Here is a 12148-nt window from a genome sequence, read left to right on the forward strand (position 1 = left end):
TGTAATTACATTAAAAAAACTGATTCAATTGAACCTAAATTTCCACGTCACCTATCACTACAAAATAACACCATTAAATCATAAAAACACCCAAATAAATCTTATACCCACGTCTTTGCCAATTATTTGTCTAATTCGGTCGGTAAGCCCAATTATTAATTGTTATCGCACTTACTCCGTTTATCTATCGACCAGCCTATTCACAACTCATTATTTCTGGTTACGATATCCAAAGTTACCATATCATATTGTACTATAGAAGATATAGTTGTTCTAATGTATACTAGGGACATTTCACTATATATCATTTCTAAGGAGGTGGACCTAAACAACATCATTGGTAAGATGAGGGGTCTAAGATATACCACTCTTTCTTTAAATAATACCAAGATACCAATTAATCAATATCTTTCTCTATACTAATCAATTCAAAGGCAAAAGCAAAGGGAGTAACTTGCCACAGAATTATAGTATTTCAATTCAATGAATCCAGGAAGTTGCATTCAGATCTCCGTGACTACTAATTTGACAGAGGAGTTGCACAGCACAGGTTACATATCTAATCTTAGGAGCTGGAGGCAACCGCTGGCAGCCTGAAACTACAGTCCGGTTCATGCTCTCCGGGTCAGAAACCAGCAAACACAGGTCTATCTCCGACACTGCCTGCGCCAACATCACCCAGCATACAAATCCCTTTCTGATATCTTGTGAAGCACATTCGTCGACATGTAGGGGGACACACATCCGCGGACCTGCATTGGAAGGGGGACGAAATCTGAAAGCTTTGCGTCTAAAACGAGTCTCATGTCTTTCGTCTACAGCTATGAGAAACAGTAATTTTATCGCTTGAGAAGCCTCCTAACGTTTCAAACAAGTCTTATGATTACAGCTTCCTTCGTAAGCAATGTCTCTCAAAACACATGCAGGCCATCCATTACCTAAACACTATAGAATATGTGATCATTATAACATGCATTAGTTACTGGTCTCCTTGACAGAATCTCGTTCTGCCTTTCTGGAGAAATCCAAGCCTATTAGGTGGTGAAGCTAATAACCAAAAAAAAGGGGGGGGGGGGGGGCATGTTGTTACCTGCAAAAGAGCAGTAGGTATCTCAATGAGACCCTGTTGCAAAAGATCAACGCATTGCAGGCGCTGGAGAGGAACAGGAGTTATTAAATATAACAGGCCTTTTTGAATATCGACGCCCCTTATGATGCCTGCCCAAGTACATAACATCATCGTTAGTATTTGCGCACACAGCTCAACACAGATATCAGAGGATGCATTATGGGCTGCTGAACCCACATTATTCTGAATAAACCAGACTTTGGACATGTTTGTTTCCTTGCAGGATTACATAATCCAGCTTATTTTATATAGATTATATAACCTGGATTATATAATCCAGTTTATATAATCCTATTAGAGATGTTTGTTTATACAAATTATTAGATGTTTGTTTACACAAATTATTAGTGGGTAAAAATCCTAACAATAATTTAAAATAAGCACCTAATGACCTGTTTATGGATTATCATAATCTAGGTACCTAGATTATATAATCCGCTCCAATAATTTGCATTGTTTGTATGCCTCTTAATTTATTTAAACTGGATTATGTAATCTAGAGGGTAAATAAACAGGGCCTTTATTCACAGACATGCATGCTCTATCAAGATGAACTTGCTCCAGCTGAAAATTACATAACACTTAGGGCTAGTTTGGGAGCAAAGGAATTGAGGGGGTATGAAGGGAATTTTAGCCCCCCCCCCACCGTGACCATGGAATTGGAGAGGATCCATGGGGAGGAAATCCCTCATGGATCCCCTCGAATTCCCTGGTGACCAAATCAGCCTTGATCCCCTCCAATTCTCTTGCTCTCAAACTAGCCCTTATGGGTCCAACTCCAAAATGAACTTACTGCTAACCAGATGCAGGATGCTTTCACAGTGAACTAATACAACAACAAAGCCTTTTAGTCCCGAACAAGTTGGGGTAGGCAACATTGAAACTAATAACCAAAAAAAAAGGCAGTCAACAGAAATATTACCAAGCCCAACACAGTAAGGGATTGATCTGGTTCCCTCAGATGCATTGGAAACTGCCAAACCAACTATGGTTGCATTCAGACTATGCCATATCTCACCAGCAGGTACCTGGGCAAAGAGTAACCATGTTTATGTTCAGGATTTTCACTAACTGTTGAAATACAAGCCAAACTGCAACCACATTTTCTGATTACTCCCTCCGTTCATAAATATATGACACCATTGACTTTTAAAAAAAACTTTGACCACTCGTCTTATTCAAAAAAATAATGAGTTATCATTTATTTTGTGATTTGTTTTATCACTTAAGGTAGTTTGTAAGGTAGTTTGTGCTTGACTTAAAATTTTAAGTTTTTGAATAAAATATTTTGAATAAGACGATTGGTCAAAGTTTTCGAAAAAAATCAACGGTGTCATATATTTGTGAACGGAGGTAGTACTATACAATCTCATGGAAATTTGAGCATGCTATCCATGATGCTGATTATATCATACCAAAGGCTGCACATCTAATCTTTGTCAATCACTAATTGGTAATAAATAAAACTTATGGCAAGAGCATATGTAGCTGCATGTTTAGAATGCTATATAAGGAATGCTATGTTATAAATTTGCACCTGTCTATAATCATTTGTTTGAAACTTGGTTTCTATGTAGAAAATGATTTATAAGAATTGTCCACATAATTTTCAGCTTCAGGTGCGTTAATCCTTGGCATTTCATCATAGGAATGGAAGGCAGGAGACTAAACACGTCGTTTCATTCGAAATCTGAATTCTGAAAAATGTGGATAGCAAATATAGAAGCAATGGGAAAGACAACTGACCTTACAATGAAGATGCACAATTGCAACATCTGAAAATGGTACTTGATAAGGTGGAAGTGAAGCTAGGGCATAAGCAAGCTCCTTATTAGTTGAAAGAGAGATGTTGCTTGGAAAACATTGTTTCAAGTACTCTACAAGTCGGCGTTCACGCATTCCACATGAATCTTTCTGAATTAACAACCTTGCCAATAGGAAGATGATGTCAGAGTTTGTTTCGTTAGAAGCTCCTGTTAGCACTTCTTTTCCCCAAAAGAAACCTAGAGAACATGTAAACTTCAACTTCCCAAATGCAACTATCTACGAATGGTGCAGATACAGGTCTGAGTATAAACAGAGATAAAAATGGCTTCATGTTCTTAGGTATGAGATTGCATATATATATTTCCAAGTACGAGGATGATAACTATTGAATTTCTAACTAAATAAGTTACTTACGATCTATTTGAGGCATCATGAAATGCAGCATCGATGTTAATCATCATAGGTCCTGTTTGCCCACCATCTAACCAAAACCCTCCATCAGGGAGATTTTTGTTCTTGATTGTGATGCGTATCTGAACAACTATTGTGGGGCAGATATACCTTAGCATCTCTACGAGCATATCAAAGCCAGCACCTGCATTAAATAAAGAAAAAACGCATAATATTTTCAGTGAAACAGGCATGTGGTAAGATAAATCAACTCTGCAATGACTAACAAATACCTTTTACCCATCCAGGTGTATTGACAATTAGTGGCAGCATTTCATTCTCATCGCATCGATATTTTCCAACAAAGTAGTCATACGAATGGAATAGACAATTCAGATATGCTTCTGGATCTCTTTTCGATGAAATGTCACCAAAGAAGTAGCACCTGATTGAATTTGTAAATGGCACTAGTGAAAGCCAAGCAGGGATGACATAAAAGGTTGCAAATATTAAACAAAACATCTGCTCCAGCAAAAATTAAAAAGTTACATGATCGCTAACACACTGACTGACGCGAGTCTGCAACTGTTTCAGTAAACAAACAAAGAAATTCCACAATAAAATTGTGCATAAATTCCTAAAGTGGAGAAACAAAGTGAAATAACCACACTACAATCAGAACTTCAGTATGCAAATAACAAATGAGAGGAGAGATTTTACACCTTTCAGCTTCCCGTAGGCTTGGGTTCATCAAATCTGCACAGAAGCCCCCAAAAAATCATCTTGTTACTTGTTAGTGACGAATGAACAAAAGACTACTGCCGCATTTGAAACGAAAAAACACCAGCACTGACGCCCAACCAGCACAAGCGTATGTACTAACCTGCAATAGCTTCGTCGAGGACATTGAACGAGAGGCATCCCGGCGGCCCGAACTCTGGCTGCCCCACGTCGGTGTCCAGATAAGCAACCTTACCATGCCTGCAAAGCACCACGACACTATCAGTTTATGAGGACCACCAGCATCGCCAACAGAGTCGTCGCTCGTCAGGGTCAGAGGGGCTTGGCTCTGTGGTGGTGGCTTGCCTGGGGAGCAGCGCGTTGAGGAGGACGCGGGAGAAGGTGGACTTGCCGCTGTTCTTGGGCCCGCACACGACGACCACCGGGGGCGAGGGGTGGGAGGAGACGGTCGATACAGCGGAGTCCCAGTCCGGCGGGACTACCGCCTCGGTGCGGGGCGCCGGGGAAGACGACCGCGGAGGTGTTCGCGTCGGCGTCGCGCGGCCGCGGGCGCCGGCCATGTCAGGAAGACCTCGTCGTGGTTCGCAGAGGGCAGAGCGCGGAGCGGCGCGAGCCCAAGTTCATCACTCCTGCTTCCTCCGGCAGCAATCTGGTCCGTTCAGATCAGGATCGGATGGCGTCAGGGCTTGCTACTTGGGCCCTTCCTCTTTTGTACGGCCCATTAACCCTTGGGCCTGAAAAGGCCCTACGTTACTATACTAGTGTCATGGGATGCATATAGCCCGACGATATACATCCATGCATACGGAAAGGTTCGAAAAAAACAAAAATAAAATGTTACACATAAAGGACCGGTTCAACACTAATTCGTACTCTCCAAGTAAGGTGATGAGGTTGTCTCCAGCAACGTCCTCTAAATTTCATCCTCTAAAGAAATATTTTGTGTCCTTTACAACACTCTCTAAAATATTTCGTCCTCTATATCTTTTTCTACTCCAGCAACGTCCTCTAAATTTCATCCTCTATATAAATAGTGTTACCAGACTTTATTTTCTACATTCTTTTTTCCGCATTGGACACGCACAGAAAAATATCATTTGTATATCTCGTATTAAAATACGATGTATATTAATTTTTTTCTTCACCTAAAATAGTATACCTTTTTATTACAAAGTTTCCTTGGCAAATCTTAAAAAATTACTATACATATTTGAGCAGACACCTAATAGTATTGCTTGCTGCTACTTATTCTTCATTAATTCAGCTACAATACTTATTCTATTGCATGTTGTTGTACATTTCTAGCGGACCTGAAGTAGAGAGACACGAATAGAGGAGCCGCTGCATTTGGAGGTGGTTGAGGACGTCCTCTATTTTATCAGACCCTTTAGCGCACGTTGTTGGAGAGAAAAAGTTGATCACCGTGCGCTAAATATAGAGTAGAGGAGCATATAGCGCACCTTGCTGGAGAGAGTCTGAGAAGCAGATTGATGGATACTCCTTTCGATGCAGAGTTACTGAGTTAGATGTCGTTTTAGACGACATTTTGGATATCAAGGAATGAGTAATAGAGGGTTAAATTTCCAGTCATACCCATATTAAATAGGAGTCCAACATCCTCTTTAGTATGCGGGTAGCGAGCCATGCATGCAGAAGCTAGGAGTAAAATTGGACAATACTACTTTTATATCTAGAATGACATCTTTTATTATACTATTCAGACAGAATGACATCTAATACTATAACGGACGGAGTACATGCAATATGTTCAGTGCAGCAACAGCTCGAGAGAGAGAGGCTGGAACTATAACGCAGAGATGATGTGAGCTAGATGTGATTTTAAATTCTGAAACTAGGGTTTACAATTTCGGACGGAAATTTCTGAAATTTCCTTGATTTCGGTGATGTCCGAAAATTATATATTTCCAAATTTGGCATTTGTTATTATAAATTATATCATTTTTTGTTTAAAAAAATAAATCTATTTGATTTTGATCTAGAATTCCCGAAATTTCCTGTTTTCCGTTGGGGCCGAAATTTTTTCTTTTCTGAACTGTAAACCTGGTAAGACAACCCCAAGCATTATATTAAGAAGGTTTTCTCAGGTAGGTCGAGAAAACCTCTGAACCCATGCCTCACCCATACAAAGAGTCATCGTAGCCCATGTGAAAAACGACCGATTTTTTTAATCACAGTCTAAAATTCGCTCTCACAGTGAGTCAAACCTAGGACCTGAGGAGTGCTACTTAGACCACCTAACCAACTCGGCTAGAGATCTTTTCGTTGATTTTAAATTCCGGTTCTTTTTCTTTTTTATAATATATATAGATAACGTTGGCCTCGACTTGGACAACATTCTCTCCAAATCCGTCCTTATTTGTGTTTCTCCTTTTCTGTGTTAGGATCCATACTTGTATAAACAAATGACTAAAATAAGGAAAAATGTGTTGTGGTTGTACATACAGCACCAAAAAAACAGAATATTTATCAAATTCTTAAAAGTTTATGGTGATCGGATCATCTTTGTTGGAGCTTCAATTATCATTAAAGAGTTTCAGCTAACATCTGGTACCTAAGCAGTACGAGTCAGTCGTTACTCTGCTCCACTGTATGGTGGTCATGGAGGGCAACGAGATCACCATATCTCGTCCTCGCCAACTCAGCGTAGAGGGCGTCGTGAGGTTATGATCTATCGGGCATCCGTCATATCATAAGCAGGCAATGTCGATGCATATGATAATATGAACTTAGAGGCGTCAGGGTGTGGCACACCGTTGAACCAGAGGAAGGCTAGCATATTGTCTACTGCCACGACCGTATAACGCTTGCTCCACCCGATATGTTGGCTTGTCTTTGGGAGAGAAAACCGACATCAACAAAGTAGGTAATCCCTCCGTTTCGTTTTAGTTGTCGCTGGATAGTGCAAAATTTAACTATCCAGTGACAACTACAAAGAAACAGAGAGAGTAGCAATTAAGCAGGTCCATATCAGGGTCCAGCGAATGCGTGAAGCGGGGAGAGTTCATCTTCTTAGTATGGACTTAGATTTGCGCCGTCCTCAACCTCCTCAAGAACTCGGATTATTATTAGACTAAAATTTTCGCACTATGTATGTTTCAAATTTGTGATTATACTTCTAGGCTATAATAATAAGACCATGTTTATGTTTGAGATGCATATGTGTATATCTAATATCAATTCCAATAAAATATTGACAAACGACGGATGAAAGAAACAATACAATTTATTCATTACTATTGTTTGTTTCACGATAGCAGACAGTTCGAATGGAAAAAAAAAGAATGACGATATTTGCCTAATCTATGGTGTTGCAATTGCAATACATACACCGATACCCGCGGACATTGGATTCACTAGACCTTCTCCTCCGGGGACACCCGGCCGGGCAAAGCCGACTCGGGTTGGCGAGCGCGGTGTTGGCGCCTTTGCGGAGGAAAAGGAAGTAGAACCCGAGCCCGTGGAGCACGATGGAGACAGCCCACACAACCAGCTTCAGCGCCAGCCCGTGCACCGCGTCGGCGACGCGCAGCGTGGCCGCGATGCCGAGCGCCGTCGAGACGACCCAGGCGGCGATCCTGACACGCCGCATCTGGGCCTCCGTGGCGGCCGGGTCGCGCCGCAGCTGCTGGAGCTTGGCGAAGCAGCACGCGAACACGACGACGAGGAAGTAGGTGACGATGGCGAACACAAGGTCGCGCTTGTTGTGGTTGTGGCACGCGCGGTAGATGGCGAACGCAAAGCCGACGGTCACGCCGAGGAAGAGGAGCAGCCGGGCGACCACGGCGCACGGCACCCTGCCGACGCGCCAGACCCGACGACCCTGGCCCTCCATCTGCCCCGGCCCATGCTGCGGCGCCGGCGCCGGCGCCATTACCGGTGTCTCGTAACCATGCACGGCGGGCGAGGGGATCTTCAGAGAGCGAGGTCCAGCTGCTTGCTGCAGCTGCGGGTGACGTGGATCGACGACCGTGTGTGTATTGCGTTCGCAGGTGTTTCTTTGTTGCATGCACTGCACTGTGAGCTCTACAGGACGCCCACCCTATCTTTTATATAGGCAGCACCGCAGCAGCCAGTAGGCCGCCGGAATCCCTGAACAGGCCGGAGAAATTTCGGAAAGTGCAGAGCAGCGTCGCGTCCCGCCGTTGTAGCCATGCAAGCGCGTGTTTTCCTGCCTCCGTTTCCAGTTTTCTACGGCAGATACTTCTTAGTTCTGACCAATTCATAGAGCAATTGAAAGCGCTTGAATTTAGGTAGAGGTGAGTAGGTGACGACGTGTTTGTATTTTTTTAATGGTTGACTGATCTCCGCAGAAGGATGAGAGAAGCATGTTCATACAGGTCTAAGTTCTAACGTAAATTAACCGCGTTTTTCTGTCTTACTGTCTAGTTGAGTTTGTCACTCATAAACGACATGCTTGATTGTGGAGCTAGCCTAGCCAGGCGATGCTAACCTTGCATGCATGTTGAGGTCTTGATGATAGTTAGTCTGGCTAGCTCGAAGCATCTCCAGGAATTATGTATAATAATTCAATTGATTTTTTTAGTGAAAAGCCAAGAAAAAAAAGTGTCCTCCAAGGCTTCAACAGTTTGCTAAAAGAGTTTCTTGTGTCAAATTTTCTCCTCAACTAAATAGATAGTGTACGATACTAAATAAGTGCACCATGAAGATATATTTCTTCATTCACCAACCATGCCCTTTCTATGTTTACATTTGTCGGGGACCATAATTAGGGGTACCCTCAAGGCTCCTAATTCTCAGCTAGTAACTCCCATCAGCATAAAGCTGCAAAGGCCTGATGGGTGCGATTAAGTCAGGGATCGGTCCATTCGAAGGACGCGATCACGCCTCGCCCAAGCCTAGCCTCGGACAAGGGCAGCCGACCCCGGAGGATTTCCATCTCGCCCGAGGCCCCCCTCCAGCGGCGAACACATTTCCGGCTCGCCCGAGGCCCTGTCTTCGCCAAGAAGCAACCCTGACCAAATCGCTGCACCGACCGACCAAATCACAGGAGCATTTAATGCAAAGGTAGCCTTACACCTTTATCCTGACGCGCCCCCCAGCCGACAGAGCCGAAGTGACCGCCGTCACTTCGCCGCTCCACTGACCGGCCTGACAGAAAGACAGCGCCGCCTGCGCCGCTCCGACTGCGGTGCCACTTGAAAGAGTGAGGCTGACAGGCAGTCAGGCCCGGCCGCAGGCACCATGGGAAGCTCCGCTTCGCCCGACCCAGGGCTCGGACTCGGGCCAAGCCCCGGAAGACGGCGAACTCCGCTCCGCCCGACCCAGGGCTCGGACTCGGGCTAAGCCCCAGAAGACGACGAACTCCGTTCCGCCCGACCCAGGGCTCGGACTCGGGCTCAGCCCCAGAAGACGACGAACTCCGCTCCGCCCGACCCCAGGGCTCGGACTCCGCCCTGGCCTCAGCCGACGGTCTCCGCCTCGCCCGACCCAGGGGCTCGGACTCGACCTTGGCCACAGGAGACAGACTCGACCTCGGCTTCGGAGGAGCTTCCACATCGCCCAACCTAGGGCGCACACCAGCCACGTCGACAGGAGGCGCCATCATCACCCTACCCCGAGCTGACTCGGGCCACGGGGGACAAGACCGGCGTCCCATCTGGCTCGCTCCGCCAGATAGGCAATGATGGCGCCCCGCATACTCTGTGACGACGGCGGCTCTCCGCCCCCTTACAGAAGCAAGAGGACGTCAGCAAGGACTCAACAGCTCCGACAGCTGTCCCTCCGCCAGGCTCCATCGCTCCTCCGACGGCCACGACATCACACCAGCTGGGTGCCAAAATCTCTTCGGCTGCCACAACGGCATGTACTTAGGGCGCTAGCTCTCCTCCGCTAGACACATAGCACTCTGCTATACCCCCCATTGTACACCTGGATCCTCTCCTTACGCCTATAAAAGGAAGGACCAGGGCCCTCTTAGAGGAGGGTTGGCCGCGCGGGGACGAGGACGAGACAGGCGCTCGCTTGAAGCCGCTCGCTCCCTCTCCCGCGTGGACGCTTGTAACCCCCTACTGCAAGCGCACCCGACCTGGGCGCGGGACGAACACGAAGGCCGCGGGATTCCCACCTCTCTCACGCCGGTCTCCGGCCACCTCACTTCCCCCCTTCGCGCTCGGCCTCGCGTCGACCCATCTGGGCTGGGGCACGCGGCGACATTCACTCGTCGGCTTAGGGACCCCCCGGTCTCGAAACGCCGATAGTTGGCGCGCCAGGTAGGGGCCTACTGCGTGTTGCCGAACAGCTTCCCGTCAAGCTCCAGATGGGCAGTCTCCAGCAACCTCTCCAACCCGGGACGGTGCTCCGTTTCGGGAGTCTTGAGTTCGTGTCCCTCGACGGCAGCTACGACATGATACTCATTCCACCGCCGGGCGACGACGGCAATGGCGGCCGACAGTCCATCCGCCAGCGGCGGAATCGACGACGTCTTCCCCGCGTGGAGGAAGAACAACCTTCGAGCTCATCCCGCCCTCTTCCCCGCCGACGGAGGGGAAGGCGGGGCAACCAAGGCCAAGCAAGAGGCAGCGCCTCGTCGGCTGTCGAGCGAGTCGACGGCACCGGCACCCCAACGGGGGGCGCACCGGGCATCGACCTCGCGCTTGAGACGAAGACGAGCGCCGTCTCCCCGCGACACGCCAATCCCGAGCAAGCGGACGATGCCAGCACGCTCGCGAAAGGCTTGCTGGACGTCACCCTCGTACCTGAGACGACGGTGCAGTCAGTCCCCGACGTGACTTCATCACCGCCCGTCGACCAAGAGGTACCGACCGATTCCCATCCCACGTCATTTGGATTCAGCCTCAACCCGCCTAGCGGCTTCGCTTTGGCGGGCGCTCTCGTAGAGGCGAGCCCAAACCCTCTGGGGTTTCGTATGCGGTCACCTTGGGACCGGCTGACGGACGTCTCGACCTACGGGCCCTCTGGGTCTGAGGAAGACGATGAGCCCAGCTTCTGTTGGGATTTCTCTGGACTTGGCAACCCCAGTGACGTGCGGGACTTCATGACCGCATGCGACTACTGCCTTTCCGACTGTTCCGACGGTAGCCGTAGCCTCGGCGGCGAGGACTGCGGCCCAAGCCGCGAATGTTTCCACGTCGATCTAGGGGGTCCCTCCGAAGGCAACCATCTCGGCATGCCGGAGGACGGTGATCTCCCTAGGCCGGTGCCTCGCGTTGACATCCCACGGGAGCTAGCTGTGGTCCCCGTTCAGGCGGGGGGCCATGACCCATAGCTCGAGCAAATCCGCGGGGTGCAGGCCAGGCTCGACGAGGGAGCAGGAGCGCTTGAGCCAATCCGCCGGGACGTCGGGCAGGCATGGGCGGGCCAACCTCCGGCCGGAGAAATACGTCATCTACCCCAGGGCTTCCAGCACCGCATCGCCGACGACGTCAGGGTCAGGCCGCCACCCGCATCCAGTGGGGTCGGCCAGAACCTGGCTGCAGCAGCAATGCTCCTCCGCGCGATGCCGGAGCCATCAACCACCGAGGGGCGGCGAATCCAGGGAGAGCTCAAGAATCTCCTGGAAGGCGCCGCGGTCCGACGGGCCGAGAGCTCCGCCTCCCGAAGGCAGGGGTACCCCTCGAAGCATCATGTCGCGACTTCCCGATTCATGCGGGAAGCCTCGGTCTACACCGGGCGCACGCGCAACACCGCGCCTGCGGCCCCAGGTCGCCTCGGCAACGAGCACCATCACCGCAACCGCCGAGCCCACCTCGACGAGAGGGTGCGCCGAGGCTACCACCCCAGGCGTGGGGGACGCTACGACAGCGGGGAGGATCGAAGTCCCTCGCCCGAACCACCCGGTCCGCAGGCCTTCACCCGGGCCATACGACGAGCGCCGTTCCCGACCCGGTTCCGACCCCCGACTACTATCATGAAGTACTCGGGGGAGACGAGACCGGAACTGTGGCTCGCGGACTACCGCCTGGCCTGCCAACTAGGTGGAACGGACGATGACAACCTTATCATCCGCAACCTCCCCCTGTTCCTCTCCGACACCGCTCGCGTCTGGTTGGAGCACCTGCCTCCGGGGCAGATCTCCAACTGGGACAACCTGGTCCAAGCTTTTGCCGGAAATTTCTAGGG

General features: G+C 48.7%; 1 protein-coding gene across 1 annotated transcript; it reads right to left on the bottom strand.

Moving 5' to 3' along the window:
* Nucleotides 1–446: 446 nt before the first annotated feature.
* On the bottom strand, nt 447–4565 carry LOC100191258 (Polynucleotide 5'-hydroxyl-kinase NOL9). The gene is made up of 9 exons (NM_001136692.1): nt 4373–4565; nt 4170–4267; nt 4009–4042; nt 3580–3731; nt 3311–3491; nt 2876–3056; nt 2052–2157; nt 1091–1218; nt 447–752 (listed from the first exon to the last, which is right to left on the bottom strand). Exons 3-9 carry the CDS (start codon nt 4035–4037, stop codon nt 675–677), a joined length of 855 nt encoding a protein of 284 aa, NP_001130164.1. The 5' UTR covers nt 4038–4042; nt 4170–4267; nt 4373–4565; the 3' UTR covers nt 447–674.
* Nucleotides 4566–12148: the final 7583 nt, after the last annotated feature.

Source organism: Zea mays, chromosome 3 (genome assembly GCF_902167145.1).
Source record: "Zea mays cultivar B73 chromosome 3, Zm-B73-REFERENCE-NAM-5.0, whole genome shotgun sequence".
In the NCBI taxonomy this organism is placed as follows: Eukaryota; Viridiplantae; Streptophyta; class Magnoliopsida; order Poales; family Poaceae; genus Zea; species Zea mays.

Coding starts and splice junctions, on each gene's coding strand:
- LOC100191258 (NM_001136692.1), bottom strand. CDS start 4,037: ATGAACCCAAGCCTACGGGAAGCTGAAAG. Junction 3,732..4,008: donor AGCCTACGGGAAGCTGAAAG/GTGTAAAATCTC, acceptor AAATTCAATCAG/GTGCTACTTCTTTGGTGACA. Junction 3,492..3,579: donor TACACCTGGATGGGTAAAAG/GTATTTGTTAGT, acceptor TATTTAATGCAG/GTGCTGGCTTTGATATGCTC.